This window comes from Mobula hypostoma, chromosome 12, assembly GCF_963921235.1.
Source record: "Mobula hypostoma chromosome 12, sMobHyp1.1, whole genome shotgun sequence".
In the NCBI taxonomy this organism is placed as follows: Eukaryota; Metazoa; Chordata; class Chondrichthyes; order Myliobatiformes; family Myliobatidae; genus Mobula; species Mobula hypostoma.
In genome coordinates, this window is record NC_086108.1 from 35,825,731 (window position 1) to 35,843,270 (window position 17,540).

Here is a 17,540-nt window from a genome sequence, read left to right on the forward strand (position 1 = left end):
CCTCAATCTTCTAAATTCCAACGAGTACAAGCCTAGTTCATCCAGTCTTTCTTCATATGAAAGTCCTGCCATCCCAGGAATCAATCTGGTGAACCTTCTTTGTATTCCCTCTATGGCAAGGATGTCTTTCCTCAGATTAGGGGACCAAAACTGCACACAATACTCCAGGTGTGGTCTCACCAAGGCCTTGTACAACTGCAGTAGTACCTCCCTGCTCCTGTACTCGAATCCTCTCGCTATAAATGCCAGCATACCATTCGCCTTTTTCACCGCCTGCTGTACCTGCATGCCCACTTTCAATGACTGGTGTATAATGACACCCAGGTCTCGTTGCACCTCCCCTTTTCCTAATCGGCCACCATTCAGATAATAATCTGTTTTCCTACTTTTGCCACCAAAGTGGATAACTTCACATTTATCCACATTAAATTGCATCTGCCATGAATTTGCCCACTCACCCAACCTATCCAAGTCACCCTGCATCCTCTTAGCATCCTCCTCACAGCTAACACTGCCGCCCAGCTTTGTGTCATCCGCAAACTTGGAGATGCTGCATTTAGTTCCCTCATCCAAGTCATTAATATATATTGTAAACAACTGGGGTCCCAGCACTGAGCCTTGCGGTACCCCACTAGTCACTGCCTGCCATTCTGAAAAGGTCCCATTTATTCCCACTCTTTGCTTCCTGTCTGCTAACCAATTCTCTATCCACATCAATACCTTACCCCCAATACTGTGTGCTTTTAAGTTTGCACACTAATCTCCTGTGTGGGACCTTGTCAAAAGCCTTTTGAAAATCCAAATATACCACATCCACTGGTTCTCCCCTATCCACTCTACTAGTTACATCCTCAAAAAATTCTATGAGATTCGTCAGACATGATTTTCCTTTCACAAATCCATGCTGACTTTGTCCGATGATTTCACCGCTTTCCAAATGTGCTGTTATCACATCTTTGATAACTGACTCCAGCAGTTTCCCCACCACCAACGTTAGGCTAACCGGTCTATAATTCCCCGGTTTCACTCTCCCTCCTTTTTTAAAAAGTGGGGTTATATTAGCCACCCCCCAATCCTCAGGAACTAGTCCAGAATCTAACGAGTTTTGAAAAATTATCACTAATGCATCCACTATTTCTTGGGCTACTTCCTTAAGCACTCTGGGATGCAGACCATCTGGCCCTGGGGATTTATCTGCCTTTAATCCCTTCAATTTACCTAACACCACTTCCCTACTAACATGTATTTCGCTCAATTCCTCCATCTCACTGGACCCTCTGTCCCCTACTATTTCTGGAAGATTATTTATGTCCTCCTTAGTGAAAACAGAACCAAAGTAATTATTCAATTGGTCTGCCATGTCCTTGCTCCCCATAATCAATTCACCTGTTTCTGTCTGTAGGGGACCTACATTTGTCTTTACCAGTCTTTTCCTTTTTACATATCTATAAAAGCTTTTACAGTCAGTTTTTATGTTCCCTGCCAGTACACACACACACACACACACACACACACAGACACACACACACACACACACACACACACACACACACACACACACACACACACACACACACTCATTCACAAAAACACCCATATTCCCAGTTGATGTTCTATGTGCACATAATGGGCTTAGTGGTCTTTATCAGCTTCCAAAGAGTGATCAGCTGGATTACACAGGTCATAAGGAAATTCCAGGTGGAAGTGTAGTCATAGTATAATAACAAAATGGAGAAGAGCTTTGAGCAAGCAGCTTTTGCAAGTGAGCATAAGGCTTGAAGCTCCACATTTCTCCCTGCACAAGAAACAACACCCTTATCACCACACCTACAGAAAAGCAATGAGCTTATCATCAGAGCTATCTAATGTTTTAGATAGTAAACCTAAAACAGATAGTAGATGTATTCAGAGAGTGGTTGGTGTATCAAATGCACTGCCTGAGTCAGTGGTGGAGGTAGATACACTAGTGAAATTTAAGAGACTACTAGACAGGTATATGGAGGAATTAAAGGTGGGGGTTTAAATGGGAGGCAGGGTTTAAGGGTCGGCACAACATTGTGGGCTGCAGGGCCTGTACTGTGCTGTACTGTTCTATGTTCTATGTTCTATGTTTTAGCACGTTTTGTGACCTTGGGTCATGTCAACCACAGAATAGATAATTTTGCAAGCATCATGCCTGTGGCAATGTAGGAAGTGTGGAAATCGATTGGTGTACAGCAAGTTCTCACACTTTGCATTGAGATAAGAAACCAAGTGACCGGATCTAATGATATAAGTCGGAAGGTAAACGTGATGAGGTCAGGAAGCATAAACTTCTGCTTTTACTTGCAATGATGGTACAGCGTCTTTTACATCCATCGAGGAGAAAAGCCTAAGTTCTACCCCTCAGTTCCCAGCTAACACTTCTGACAGAGCTGTGCTTACAGTACCTACAAAAGTACTCACCCCCACCATCCCCCCCATATGTTTGGTTTACAGCATTGAATCACAGTAGATTTAATTTGGCTTTTTTTGACCCTGGCCAACCGAAAAATAATCTTTCATGTCAAAGGGATAACAGATCTCTACAAAGTGATCTAAATTAATTACAAATATAAAATACAAAATAATTGATTGTGAAAGTATTCACCCCCTTTAATATGACACACCAAATCATCACTGCTGTGGCCAATTGGTTTTAGAAGTCACATAATTAGTTAAATGAAGATCTGTTTTTGGAGACCTGTGTGCAGTCAAGGTGTTTCAATTGACTGTAGTGAAAATACACCGGTATCTGGAAGGTCCAACTGCTGGTGAGTCAGTATCCTGGCAAAAACTACACCATGAAGACAAAAGAACGCTCCAAGCAACTCCACAAAAAGGTCATTGAAAAGCACAGATCAGGAAATGGATGCAAGAAAATTTCCAAGTCACTGAATACCCCTTCGAGTACAGTTAAGTCAATTATCAAGAAATGGAACAAATAAGGCACAGCTGTAAATCTGCCTTGAGCAGGCAATCCTCAAAACTGAGTGACCGTGCAAGAGGGGACCTACTGAGGGAGGCCACCACGAGACCTTTAACAGCTCTGGAGGAGTTCCAATCTTCAGTGTTTTATACTTAAAATTAATTTAGATCATTTTGTAGAGATCTGTTTTCACTTTGACATAGAAGAGTCTTTTTGTGTTGATCAGTGTCGAAAAAAGCCATAGTTAAACCATTGTGATTCAATATTGTAAAACAATAAAACATGAAAACTTCTAAGGGGGGGGTGAATATCTTTTATAGGCACTGTATATTTCACATTATTTTCTTATGGCATAGAAGGGCATTTGGCCCTTCAAATCTAGGCCGGCCTTTAGAGACAATTCCATTACTCCACTTACTTTCCTGGATCCTTTCTTTGCACAAAGGTCCGTGAACGCCCCTAACCCTACCTCCTAACCACCGCCCGCCCCAGCCTCCCATTCCTCTGGCACCTACACCAGGGCAATTTAATGTAGCCAAGTAATCTATTATCCCTGGGATAAGGGAAGAAACCAGAACACTTGGTGGAAATCCGTGCAGTCACAGAATGAACGTGCAAACTCCATACAGGCAACATGAATTTGCGTGTCAAGATTATGTAGAAATTTAACACAAGGTAAACGTCCATCTGATTTTGACAATGAAAACTTTGAACCAGTGCAAATGAGCCTCAAAGGAAAAAGAACTATTTAAAGTCAGACTGATTCATTGAGCATTGCTTTATTTACTTTATAGCTACCTTTGCAAGGTACCCCATGCAAGGCTTATTGAGAAAGTAAGGAGGCATGGGATCCAAGGGGACCTTGCTTTGTGGATCCAGAACTGGCTTGCCCACAGAAGGCAAAGAGTGGTTGTAGACGGGTCATATTCTGCATGGAGGTTGGTGACCAGTGGAGTGCCTCAGGGATCTGTTCTGGGACGCCTTCTCTTTGTGATTTTTATAAATGACCTGGATGAGGAAGTAGAGGGATGGGTTAGTAAGTTTGCTGATGATACAAAGGTTAGGGGTGTTGCGGATAGTGTAGAGGGCTGTCAGAGGTTGTAGCAGGACATCGATAGGATGCAAAACTGGGCTGAGAAGTGGCAGATGGAGTTTAACCCAGATGTGTGAAGTGGTTCATTTTGGTAGGTCAAATATGATGACAGAATATAGTATTAATGGTAAGACTCTTGGCAGTGTGGAGGATCAGAGGGATCTTCGGGTCCGAGTCCATAGGATGCTCAAAGCAGCTGCGCAGGTTGACTCTGTGATTAAGAAGGCATGCGGTGTATTGGCAGTCATCAATTGTGGATTTGAATTTAGGAGCCAAGAGGTAATGTTGCAGTTATATAGGACCCTGGTGTTATGGTCCAGTCCGTGAAGTCCGTGTTCCGGTCCATGGTTCCTTGTTCCAGGGTTTCTGGTTTTCCCCCGTTTCTGTTGTGGGCACATGTTTCTCGTTTTGGGGCTGAGACATAAATACCTCTGCAAACCAGTAATTCCCTGTTTGACTGACCTGTTCCCCTCCTTGTCTCCTCCCTCCCCTTCTCTCTCCCCTCTCCCCTCTCTCCCCTCTCTCCCCTCTCTCCCCTCTCTCCCCTCTCTCCCCTCTCTCCCCTCTCTCCCCTCTCTCCCCTCTCTCCCCTCTCTCCCCTCTCTCCCCTCTCCCCTCTCCCCTCTCCCCTCTCCCTCCCTCCCTCCTCCTCCTCCTCCTCCTCCTCCTCCTCCTCCTCCCCCTCCTCCTCCTCCCCCCTCCTCACCTCCCCCCTCCCCGCTCCTCACCTCCCCCTTCCCCCCTCCTCACCTCCCCCGGCTCTCTGCCTGCTCACCTAGCCTGGAGACCCGAAGTTTTACTGCTGGAGCAAGACCGGAATCTGGCTAGGTCAAGAAAAGGAACTGTCTTTCGTTGTGTGGAATTGTCTCTCTGAGTCCTTGCCTTCGCTAGGTGGGTCTGGCATTTGCCGCCACCCTGTGTTGGGATCCGTCTCTTCATGTTCAGTGTTCTGTGTATGAGTCCCAGCCCTACAACCTGTTCCCAAGGAGGGGTCCCGGCTCTGTGTTATGTGTGTGAGTCCCAGCCCTACGTCCTGTTCCCAAGGAGGGGTCCCGGCTCTGTGTTCCATGCTCCTGTCTTTCCTAGTCCAAGGCTCCATGCTCCTGAAGGCCCTTGTCCTGTCTGTGCCTAGTCCAGTCCTATCTGAGTCCTGTCCATGTGCCTTTACCTGTCCTTGTGTCTTGCCCTACCCAGGAGTTCCTCACCCAAGCCATGTTAAGTCCTGTAGCCTCGTCTTGTCCTCGCCCAGTTCTGGAGTGTGAGCCTGAGTCAAGTCCCAGGTGCTGGGTCCTTGCCCAGTCTCTGGCTCAGAGCCCATACCCAAGCCTCTGCATTTCAGGACCCAAGACCCCAGCCTGCAGGCCTTGAGCCTCGAGACCCCAGCCTGCAGGCCTCGAGCCTCGAGACCCCAAGCCTGTCTCCAAGCCTCGAGACCCCAAGCCTTTCTCCAAGCCTCAAGCCTCGAGACCCCAAGCCTGTCTCCAAGCCTCGAGACCCCCAAGCCTGTCTCCAAGCCTCGAGCCTCGAGACCCCAAGCCTGCCTCCTAGCCTCGAGATTTACAAGGATGTTGCCTGGATTGGGGAGCATGCCTTATGAAAACAGGTTGAGTAAACTCAGCCTTTTCTCCTTGGAGCGACGGAGGATGAGAGGTGACCTGATAGAGGTGTATAAGATGATGAGAGGCGTTGATCATGTGGATAGTCAGAGTCTTTTTCCCAGGGCTGAAATAGTTAACACAAGGGGGCACAGGTTTAAGGTGCTGGGGAGTAGGTACAGAAGAAATGTCAGGGGTAAGTTTTTTACGCAGAGAGTGGTGAGTGCGTGGAATGGGCTGCCGGCATGGTGGTGGAGGTGGATGCGATAGGATCTTTTAAGAGACTTCGGGATAGGTACATGGCGCTTAGAAAAATAGAGAAATTACCCTAGTAATTTCTAAGGTAGGGACATGTTTGGCACAACTTTGTGGGCCGAAGGGCCTGTATTGTGCTGTAGGTTTTCTATGTTTCTATGCTTTGCAAAAAAACAATTAGAACATAAAGGAAATGTTGATGCTCAAAATTACCATGATTCCTAAACATTTACAAAACATCTAACTGATGGAAAATAGAACAACTACTTAAGATTATAAGAAACATGGAGGCAACAAACAGGGCACTTAGCTCTCAAACTCACTCCACATAAGGTTACAGCTGACCCAACTTTGGCCTCGATACAACTCATCTGTGTTCTCCCAATACCCCTTGACTCATCTGCAGCTCAAGTATCTATCAGTCCCTGCCTTGGTTGAATGCACTAATTTCACCTCCTCAGATTTCTGAAGTAGGACATTTCACAGTCATAATGCTGTGACAAAATTCCTCCCCATCTTTGACATCACTGATCAACTCCCTCTCCTGAAATTAGTTCAGGATGCATAGTCTGAAAAACACTCACAACACGGTGTGAGCATTTATACTTGTGCGTTGGTGTGTCTGCGTCACGCTGCAATTTGGACACATCGCGCATGCGCACACACCTGCCTGTGCAAGGCTTCATGGTCATGGTAGTCTTTCTCGGGGTAAACAAGTTTAAAGCAAGCATCTTTTTTCATAAAAGTGAAATGTGTCCTCCATAATTTCGGAGGTCTGTAAAGCTTTATGGAAAGCATTGCAGCCAGAGTTCCTTCCCTGCCCTTCAGTCGCCCAATGGGAAGCTATTGCAGCGTAGGAGGAAATGCGATGCTACCAAGCGGACCAATCACAGTTGTTGCGGTCTGCGTTGCCGCTACGCGTAGTTACATTTTGGGAGAGGTGCACATCAGGCTACGGCGTAGGGATCTGCGTAGGCTCTGCGTAGTGTTTGCAGCAATGCCATACCTACAGCATCGATTTGACACAGAAGTATAAATCAGCCCTAAAATTCAGGCAAAATAAGACAGAGGCCCACAATTTTAATTAATTTATACAACAGTCTCTTAAAAACTCAGATTAATGCAGAAGGACAGTAACCAAGCCAAGTTAGTTCTGTTTTATTTTAAACTCCTTTAAACAGACATCTGCATTTTTGCGGTTACATCAAAGGTGTACGAATGTCCCAAAGTGCACTGTTAAGTTTGTTCACGTCAACAATCAAATCAAATCTGATATGCAGCAGGTCACATCCTTCAAGGATCTGAATCATTTAAAATCCTTTTGCATTATCATTAATCTCATTTCCTGCGGCTGTTTGTTGACACATTGTTTGCTTTCTCCAAATGAGCCAAGAATGTTGTTTGTACCCTAGCGACATATGCTGCTGTTAGGCAAACCTAATCTGATCTGCCTTGAGGTAACCTGAAGCAGAACATGCGTCAGCGCTGGGTTCCCTGCCCAGGATCTTGAAACCAGTTTCAATTTGTTGTTATAAACAGTAAATCATCCTTCACTCTAGTCACAGCTAATCCACACCCACAAGCGAAATGGGTGTGTATGCCTGTGCGTATATATAAGGAGGCAGAAGAGGAGAAAGGGCAGATACTGTCAGCTCTTGCCAGAGAGATAGTGACCAGAGTATAACTGAGGAAATCCAGCAGCAGCTTCTAGTGAAGAAAAACATGCAGAAGTCCCTGATTTTGCTTGTGCACTCAAAACATTCTCCAAGCAAAACTGAATACCAGAGCAAACAGGACGAGATGCAAACGAAAATGCACAAACAGAGCTTGTAAGTAATAAGTAATAAACCCTCCATTAACTACCAGCTGTTACACAACCCAGTATAAAGCTTGTTGTTTCATGTCTGCCTCTCTGGGTAGACAGATTTAACTTTTGCACTTTCAGAGTTTTAGATCTACTTCTGCTTTGCATAGTACTGACCAACTATTTTCAGAACTGTAAAAAATTATTGCTTCAGTAAAACAAAGATAATTGCTAGAATTATAGAGCATTGCCCGAGATTTGAAATCTAATTGTAGACAATAGGGCAATGTCGCTTTGCATTTCTTTTGGAATTAACACTGTAGATTTTTGCTTCACTATTTTCTCACTTTACTTGTGGAGTTTTGAGGAGAAAGAAACATCTTTTGGATTATAGGTTATTATAGTTATACTTCTCTTGACGTTCCTAATGTCTGTATCTTTTCCTTTGCAGTATTAAAGAGCTGAGGAATCGGTGTTCACACCTATTGCAGCATCAGAAGGCAACCACCAATTCCTCTCAACATGCAAAGGTCAAACCAGGAGGAGGAAAAATCATTTTAAAGTAAGTTACTGTGCCTACTTAAACCTTGGTGCTCCAAAACATTTATTTGAAATGTGCATTTGTAACCTTGAATGCAAAGACGTCAATAATAATTTTATTTCTATTTCTCCACAGTCCCACCCATGAAGAAGTACTGAAATGGGCTGAATCACTGGACAAGCTACTGGGTCATAAATGTAAGCAGCTTACTGTACATCACTTATGATCAGTTGCCTCTCTGTGCTGATTACCCTTTCTTCTTCGGAATATAATGAGAAGTTCTGAATTCCCATTAAATCTGTCCAAGAGGGAAAGGCACTCTTTAAAATTCAGTGCCCAAAGTAAATAATCTGATGTTTTAATGGAAAATTGCAACCTACTTAAATCCAAATAATACACTTAGAGATATAAAAACATGGAAGTTTAAATGCTGAAGTTTAATTTCATTTTTAAAAATCCTTCATAACATTGTTACATAGATTCTACTGCATAGATTCTTATACAGTTTGACTTGAAAGAAATTAATTCAAGTTCTAATAATGTAAAGTCAGGTGATATTAATGTGATGAACATTAAGAATAATGTTCACCCTTTCCCTAGTAACATATACACATTGCATTACGTGCTGCATAAGTAAGCATTATGGCCAGCAGCAGCAAAGAGTAGCAGTAATCTGCACTGCAAATATCAGAGTTATAATATTATGGGCTTTAGAAAGTCAACAGAGCTGTTTAGAAATTTTAATGTAATTACCATGACAATTGAGGAATGAAGTAGCATGAAGTAATGTATTATTTCTTTTTTCTTCTCTCCAGATGGGCTGATTGCCTTTAAAACGTTCCTTAAGTCTGAGTACAACGATGAGAACATTGAGTTCTGGCTGGCCTGCGAGGACTACAAGAAAATTAAGTCACCCACAAAACAAGCCTCCAGAGCAAAGAAGATCTTCTCAGATTTTCTTGAGCCAATGTCTCCTAAAGAGGTAATTGTTGACTGACTTCTTCCTATCGATTATCAGGGTTTACTTCATTGAAAACTAAACAGGCATCAATGTCCATGGGATCAATTATAATGATAGACTGAAGTAGAAGCTCCACAGTAGTGCTGGTTCAATGTGTACATAATGCTTACTGACACACACGGACAAGACAAGTCTCAGATTCCGTTCTGCGTGTGTGGTGAGCACAAAGGCTCTACATTCTTCCTGCGTTAAAGGTACTCAACAAGTGAAGCTGCACCAACGCAGGGGCATAAACAGTCAATGTTTTGGGCTGAGACCCTTCGTCAGGACAAGGAGCTCAGTCCAAAACATCAACTGTTTATTCCACTCCATAGATGCTGCCTGACTTGCTGAGTTCCTCCAGCAATTTACGTATGTTGCTCAAAATAGCCAGCATCCACAGAATCTCTTCTTTGACAATCACCCTCAGCTGTCTGCAATAATAGAAGTAAACAAATGTGGTAGACTAGACATGTTAATGCTGACAAGTGCTCTGCAGCAATCACTAATAGTGTTACAATTTATTTTTTATAACAGATTAATGTGGATTACTATACTAAAGATGCAATCACCAAAAACCTTCAACACCCAACCTGCTCGTGCTTTGAAGTTGCACAGAAGAAGATCTACGCTTTGATGGAGAATAATTGCTATGCAAGGTTCCTTCAGTCAGATATCTACCAGAACATACTCAACAACAGTCTCGACCATCACCAAACATGAACATGCTCATTCGTTCAAAGCAAATCTGAAGATGACCTCTTGTCGAGATGTGGTTGTTTTCTTTGCTGTGAGTGAAGCACTCCATGGGAAAGGACTGAAAACTAACAGCTGGTCGGACGTGAACAGTGAAAGGCCAAGACGAGGTCCCAGAAAGAATAGAGAAAAGTCCAATGAAGCCTTTTGAAAGGCAGAGAGAGAAAAGTAACAATGGCCCACTGTGAGCAGAAAACTCAGTGGCTTACCAGAGCCAAGTTATCTGCGTGGAGGTAAAGGAGACAAAGCAGAGTGCAGAGCCTCCAGGAAGACAAAAGGACCTTTGGAGGTCAGGAAGCCTGCCCTGCCTTTGAGAGAGAGAAAGAGAAAAGTTAGTGAGGAGAGAGGTGCATGTTGCACTGGCAGTGCACCAGCAGTAAAAAGTGCATTGACACAATGACAATGCTTTCATTTAATAGTGCTTAAGATCTATATAATTAAATGTGTGATTGCTTAGTCTTTCAGTGTACTTATCTAACATTGGAAAATGCAAAATCTTCCTCTGTAATCTCTAATAAGATTGGATTTGTGCTTCCAGCTGTCTAGATAGTTAGTCGGATCTAATACAGCTATCCCCAACTTGAAATATTTAGGGGTAGAGAGAAGGTTAACTGCTCCAAGTTTGCACCATGTTATCCCTGTAAAAAGCGACTTGGCTGACTGCTTAAGATCTGATATCTTTGTGTAACTAGTGATTGCCTGGCTTCTCACACTATCAGTGTTTCTGTTGGACATGATCCAAAGTGAACAAAGCCAATCGATCATAGAGTCAGTAAAAGATTTTTAATCATTTTAATGTACTGAAGCTGAACTTTGGATGATGACCCTTCAAATCCAATGTATAAACCATGCTTTTGTGCTTCATTTCAAAATGCAACCCAACCTGCATTACCTATATCACTTCTTGATACTTAACCAAGCTCAGAACTTTAAAGGGTGTGGCGGGGTGGTGTGAAAATATTCAGAGATGTGATTTACAGACCAACATTGTGCAGATGCTAAAACTGTATTCTTGCCTGTGATGTGAACAACTTAAACATATGTTGATTCAGTTATTGAAGAATTCTGAATTAATAAGTTATAAATAAAGTTATTTGAATTCAGCTCAGATGTTATACCAGATTTTTTTTGTGCTTCTAATTTTTTTGTAGTAATCTCACTCTTTCATTAAGCCTTAAATGCAATTACATTCTATAAGGTGATACAGTTGTGGGACAACATTAAGAAGTCACAGTAGAGGTTTGATTGGAAGCAACTGAATTTTCACCATATACTTATCAGCAGATTGACCCCATGAAGGCAGAAACCAACAGTAGTAATTGGGAGCTGGTGAACCATGTTCAGTATGGGGTGGGGACCTCCCTGGCTGAGGAATGATAATGAGAAAGGCAAAGGGCTGTTACCAGACCTTACTGAGCTCACCGGGAGCCAACCTCCTCATGGCTGTCAACAAAAAAAGCATTTTCTAGAAACACTCAGCAGGTCGGGCATCATTTGTGGGAACAGTTACCGATTCAGATCGCAGACACTTTGCCGTGCTCTGTTTTCACTCCTCTCAGAAGGCAGGATAAAGCAGTCAGATCCTGAGGTCAGCAAACATCACATTCAGTCATCAGGTGAGCTGGTCCGTTGACATCGACCTATGGCATGCACTAACTCCAATGTTGACTGTCCTCTGCAGCTGGACCAATTTCGTATCTGCCGGGCATAACTTAGAGCCAGCATGCATTATTTAAAGACACTCGTAAATACAGCACCTGGCTGCAGAGCTCAGTATAATTCTCCTGAGGCACCACTCCCTTCTACATCCCCATCAATCACCTACTTTTCTTCCTGAGCACCGCTGAGCCATTGCACTTCGTGACAGCCTGAGAGGCACAACTTGCAGTTTCATATTTTATCATCTGTTCTGCCAACATTCGAACAACACTAACTGTTGCACTTGGAACGTGAACTGCAGAGTCCTCCAAAAACGACTCTGCAAATGTAGAGCGCGATCAGAGCTGAGGACATTAAACATCAAACCGCAATATCCCCCCCTCCCAAGAAAGAGTCCCACAGCCGCAAGTCGCGCAGAGGTGGTCAAACCTGCACCCTCCTGCAGCAGCAGCGGGAGGGAGAGCAGTCAAACGCAAGCTGACGCTTTAATCGACGAGGAGTAACGGAACCCACCACGGGTCCACGTTCTGCCATTAGGAAACGATGGCCATGCACTCCACTCCCAGCCTAGCCAAATTCCCCAGGAGATAGCTGGAGTGCCAGATCACTCAGGTCCCCCCAAACACATCTGACTGTATGTTGGATCTGGCCTGTCAGGAGGGGATAACTAAAGTCAGATGAAATCAGTGAGATTAAAAGGGAGGGGGTTTAACTGTGTGGGAGAGTCAAAAAGCAGCAAGTGGTGGCAAATGGTTGTTTTTCAAACTGAGCCGAACTGCCTCACATGGGGTCAACCAACACTTTTTACTATACACTATGTTAATGAACAGCACTTGGCATAACTTCAATGTTTGTGGGTGAATCCAAAAGGAAGTAAAGTGTAACGTATTACAGGAGAATGAAGGCCGGCTGCTGAGAGAGACAGCATCATGACAGGTGAACTTTAGCGTGGAGCAGAGGAGGGTGATTCGCTTCAACAGAGCAATATAAATAGAGAGTAGTCTGGAAAGAGATGCAAGAACAGAAGAACCGAGGGGCGTCTGCGCAAAATCTTTGAAGGTGGGGGGACAAATTATGAAAGCTATTAAAGGAAATGAGAAGAAAAGGCATCTGACCATACATCCCTACAAGGGACTGTGAGGACTGCTGAGAAGATCATCAGGGTTCTCTTCCAACCACCAGGAGCATTACCTACACAGAGCCCTTAGCATTGTCAGTGACTCCACCCCCACCCCCACCATCTGTACCATAATCTCTTTAGCCACTGCAACACACATCAAAGTTGCTGGTGAACGCAGCAGGCCAGGCAGCATCTCTAGGAAGAGGTACAGTCGACGTTTCGGGCCGAGACCCTTCGTCAGGACTAACTGAAGGAAGAATGAGTAAGAGATTTGAAAGTGGGAGGGGGAGGGGGAGATCCAAAATGATAGGAGAAGACAGGAGGGAGAGGGATGGAGCCAAGAGCTGGACAGGTGATTGACAAAAGGGATATGAGAGGATCATGGGACAGGAGGCCCAGGGAGAAGGAAAAGGGAGGGGGGGAAGGAAACTCAGAGAATGGGCAAGGGGTATAGTGAGAGGGACAGAGGGAGAAAAAGGAGAGAGAGAGAAAGAATGTGTGTATAAAAATAAATAACGGATGGGGTACGAGGGGGAGGTGGGGCATTAGCGGAAGTTTGAGAAGTCAATGTTCATGTCACCAGGTTGGAGGCTACCCAGACAGATTTAAAGTGTTGTTCCTTCAACCTGAGTGTGGCTTCATCTTTATAGTAGAGGAGGCCGTGGATAGACATACCAGAATGGGAATGGGATGTGGAATTAAAATGTGTGGCCACTGGGAGATGCTGCTTTCTCTGGCGGACAGAGCGTAGGTGTTCAGCAAAACGATCTCCCAGTCTGCGTCGGGTCTTGCCAATATATAGAAGGCCACATCGGGAGCACCGGACGCAGTATATCACCCCAGCCGACTCACAGGTAAAGTGTCGCCTCACCTGGAAGGATTGTTTGGGGCCCTGAATGGTGTTAAGGGAGGAAGTGTAAGGGCATGTGTAGCACTTGTTCCGCTTACAAGGATAAGTGCCAGGAGGGAGATCCGTGGGGAGGGATGGGGGGGAATGAATGGACAAGGGAGTCGCGTAGGGACCGATCCCTGCGGAAAGCAGAGGGGCGGGAGGGAAAGATGTGCTTAGTGGTGGGATCCCGTTGGAGGTGGCGGAAGTTACGGAGAATAATATGTTGGACCTGGAGGCTGATGGGGTGGTAGGTGAGGACCAGGGGAACCCTATTCCTAGTGGGGTGACGGGAGGATGGAGTGAGAGCAGATGTGCGTGAAATGGGGGAGATGCGTTTGAGAGCAGAGTTGATGGTGGAGGAAGGGAAGCCCCTTTCTTTAAAAAAGGAGGACATCTCCCTCGTCCTGGAATGAAAAGCCCCATACCAGCTAATGTAGCATTGTGACAAAAACTATTAGGATGTGAAACAGCTTCTTACCCAGGCAATGAGACTACTGGACTCCAACCCAGGTCTCATCACTTATGAAGTGTCAATAGTGTTATACTGTTTACTTTTTAACCTGTGCTGTAAATGCACCTTATGCTAAATGCCAGTTTTCTAGAATCGATTTTATTTGTGGTGGAATTACTCTGGGCTGTTTGTGAGTTATGTGTACTGTGGTTGTGTCCCTCAGTCTGGGGGAACATTGTTTCATTGGCAGGATACATGCATACTGTTGAATGACAACAAACCTGGACTCGAACGTAAAAACGGAAGGGGATTACAATGTCACCAGCTACCCCAGCACGCGCCAGTGAGCATGAATCCACAGTTTCCATTGCAAACATAAGATCAGTCTTCTGGAGAGGGAATCTGTGGAAAGTAACTGGACCAAGCAGTGTCCCTGGCTGTATCTCAGATCCAGCACTGATCATCTGGCGTGAGTATTTGCAGATATTTTTAATTTTCCCTGGTACAATCTGAAGTTTCCACCTGCGTTAAGGAGACCACTATCATCCCAGTACCTTAGAAAAACATGAACATCATTCTTACCCTTAGCCATTAGGCTCTATGAGTCAACCAGTAGCTGGGGAAGTGATGATCCCCTCCTGTTTCCTTCAGTTAGTCCTGACGAAGGGTCTCAGCCTGAAACGTCGACTGTACCTCTTCCTAGAGATGCTGTCTGGCCTGCTGCATTCACCAGCAACTTTTATGTGTGTTATCCCCTCCTGTTGGACTGTTTGTGGTAACTTATTTTTTATTCTTTCCACTTCTCTTCTAATATTTATATCTGTATACTTGTAATGCTATTGTGACACTGTAATTTCCTTTGGGATCAATAAAGTATCTACCTACCTTAATAACTGCTTCCTATTAGCTCTGGCATCCACCATCTTGAAGTGCTTTGAGAGACTGGTCATGAAATGCATTAACTGACAACCTCGCCCCACTGCATTTGGCCATAATAAACAAATTTACCATTAAAAAAGCTCAAGAACTCCTTGATTTGATATTGACATTGGTTTAATTATTGTCACATGCACCAAAATGCAACAAAAAAAGTGTTTGCATGTCATCCAGACAGAACAGTACAAGCATAAGCATATTAAGATAGTTAAATGGAAAGCAGAACATAGTGTTTCAGAGAAAGTGCAGTGCAGGAAGGCAAGCAAAGTACTGGGGAACAGAGACAGGCTATACAGTATAACACCAGTCAGCCTTTAGCTGAAATGTTGTGCTTAAATCTGAGTGGCAATTTGTAGCAAGAAAGAATGGCCTTTGAAGAAGTGTAGAGGAGATCTGTTCCAGTGATAGTGGAGTCTAAAAGAGGGACAACTCAATGGCTCAGCTGATAGAGCTGCTGTCCCCCAGCTCTGGCAACGAGTGTTCAATCATGACATCAGGTGCACTCCATGTGGAGTTTGCACGATCCCTCTGTGATGGTGTGGGTTTCTCCCCATAGACTCCAGTTCCTTTTCACATCATAAATTTGAACAGGCTTGTGAGTTAACTGGTCACTGTAAATCACATTGGCAAATCACCACCATTTTCAGGGTGCTTCCAGTCAAGACAGTACTGAGCCGCGATGTCTCTCGAGGTCATCACTTATACTTACTTGTTCTATAGGTTTGTAGGGATGGTTATTGGGGCACCACAGGGAGCTAGGGGACAGGTTAGGGATTAGGGACAGCAATCAGGGAGAGTTGGAGGATAGCGGAAGTGAACGATGAGTCAGGCAGGGGTCAGATCCAGATTGGAATGTTTTGTAATTGAAGGCCAGTGATACACATGGATGCATGTTGAGTTGGCAGGTGCTGAAGATGAAGATCAGTGATCCCTGTGGTCAATGTTCGAGGTCAGAGAACCTCATGGATGAGGGCTAGTCACCCTCTCCCCATGTTGGTGAGGCCTAAGATTGGAGGTACATGTGGCAGGAGGCATGTAGGCCAGTGCCTCCTTGGTCAGCGAGTCCTGGGGTTGGAGGCCAAAAGTTCAAATTCCTGTGATTGTTTTGTCCTGGGCTGGATACCAAAGGTCAAAGCCCAGTGGTTGAAGACTGAAGTCAGCAAGTCCAGAAGTTGGAGGCCTGATGGTCAAAGCCCCTGATTCAGTGTGTCCAGAAGTTGGAGGGCCGATGTCTACGAGTGCTCAAGTCCAAGCCAAGGACTGGAGGTTGGAGGCCCGGAGGCAGCCTATCCTGGGGTTAAAGGCCTGTCTGTATGTGAGAGAATGGGTGGGTGGGAGAGAGGAAAGGAGCTTTTATTGCTGCTGTTGTGTTGTTGTTGCTTGTGTTGGTCTGCTGAACATTGTGGGCATTCTATGTTGGTGCCAGAAAGTGTGGCAACACTTGTGGGCTGCCCCCAGCACATCCTCTGGCTGCGTTGGTAGTTAGTGTCAATGATGCATTTCACTCTGTTTCAATGGACATGCAATAAAAGAAATAAATCTGGATCAGAATCTCAAGCGGTGAAATAATAGTGGAGAATTGATGGGAGAATAAAATGAGTTGAGTATAGGATTGGTGTAAGTGGGTGCTCACTGGTCAGCATGGACAAAAGAGGCTGTTCCATTCCCCATGTCTGTGATGGTGTATACAGGGAGAAGGGAAAGTGGAAACCTGTCTTTGGAGCACAGCAGATAACAAGGTACATTTGATAGGGTTGTTGAAAATTATGGAAAGTTTAGTTGAAGAGAAATTGTTTCAGTGGAAATAATCATTAACCAGAGGAACAGGGTGACAGGGTGGAGAGAAGTCTCTACCAAAGGAAGTGTAAGGGTCTCCTTCCCTCCACTAGCCTGCAGTTCACCCTTGGGCAAGGTGTAGCACCTCTTAGCCCCTGATCATGGAGCAGGTGCTGGATGGTCGTATGAACAGCTGATGCATATATCTCAAGTCCTGCGGCCACTGACACCAGGCAGACAATCACTGGAGAGTATTGGTAATGGCTGGGATCACCAGTCTTGTAAAGACACTGCCCGGAAGAAGACAATGGCAAAACTTTGCCAAGACAATCATGGTCATCGAAAGGCCATGACCACCTATGTCATGCGGCCGGCACCTAACGAACAAACCAGAGAAATAAGCATAGGAACTAAAAGGGACAAAAATACAGTATGTGGCAAGATCTAGATTGTCTGCAATAGAATGGTAGAAGCAGAAGGATAACCCACAGCAGAATAATATGCAGGTCTATGGAGAAGAACAGTGAAGTGGAACAAACTGGGCTGCACTTTCAAAAGTATCAGATAAATTAATATGATTATGATTGTGATTATGAGGACACGCAGTCCCCTTTTATTGTCATTTAGTAATGCATGCATTAAGAAATGATAAAAATGTTTTTCCAGAATGATATCACGAAAACACATAACAAACTGACTTAAAAACTTGCAAAAA

The 17,540-nt window shown here is 44.5% G+C and overlaps 1 protein-coding gene across 1 annotated transcript; it reads left to right on the forward strand.

The window, feature by feature from the left end:
- The first annotated feature begins 7,516 nt into the window (after positions 1–7,516).
- On the forward strand, positions 7,517–11,094 carry LOC134354701 (regulator of G-protein signaling 21-like). Its single transcript, XM_063063844.1, has 5 exons — positions 7,517–7,719; positions 8,146–8,256; positions 8,371–8,432; positions 9,051–9,217; positions 9,773–11,094. The coding sequence occupies exons 1-5, from the start codon at positions 7,613–7,615 to the stop codon at positions 9,956–9,958; spliced, it is 633 nt and encodes a 210-aa protein (XP_062919914.1). The 5' UTR covers positions 7,517–7,612; the 3' UTR covers positions 9,959–11,094.
- The last annotated feature ends 6,446 nt before the right edge of the window (positions 11,095–17,540 follow it).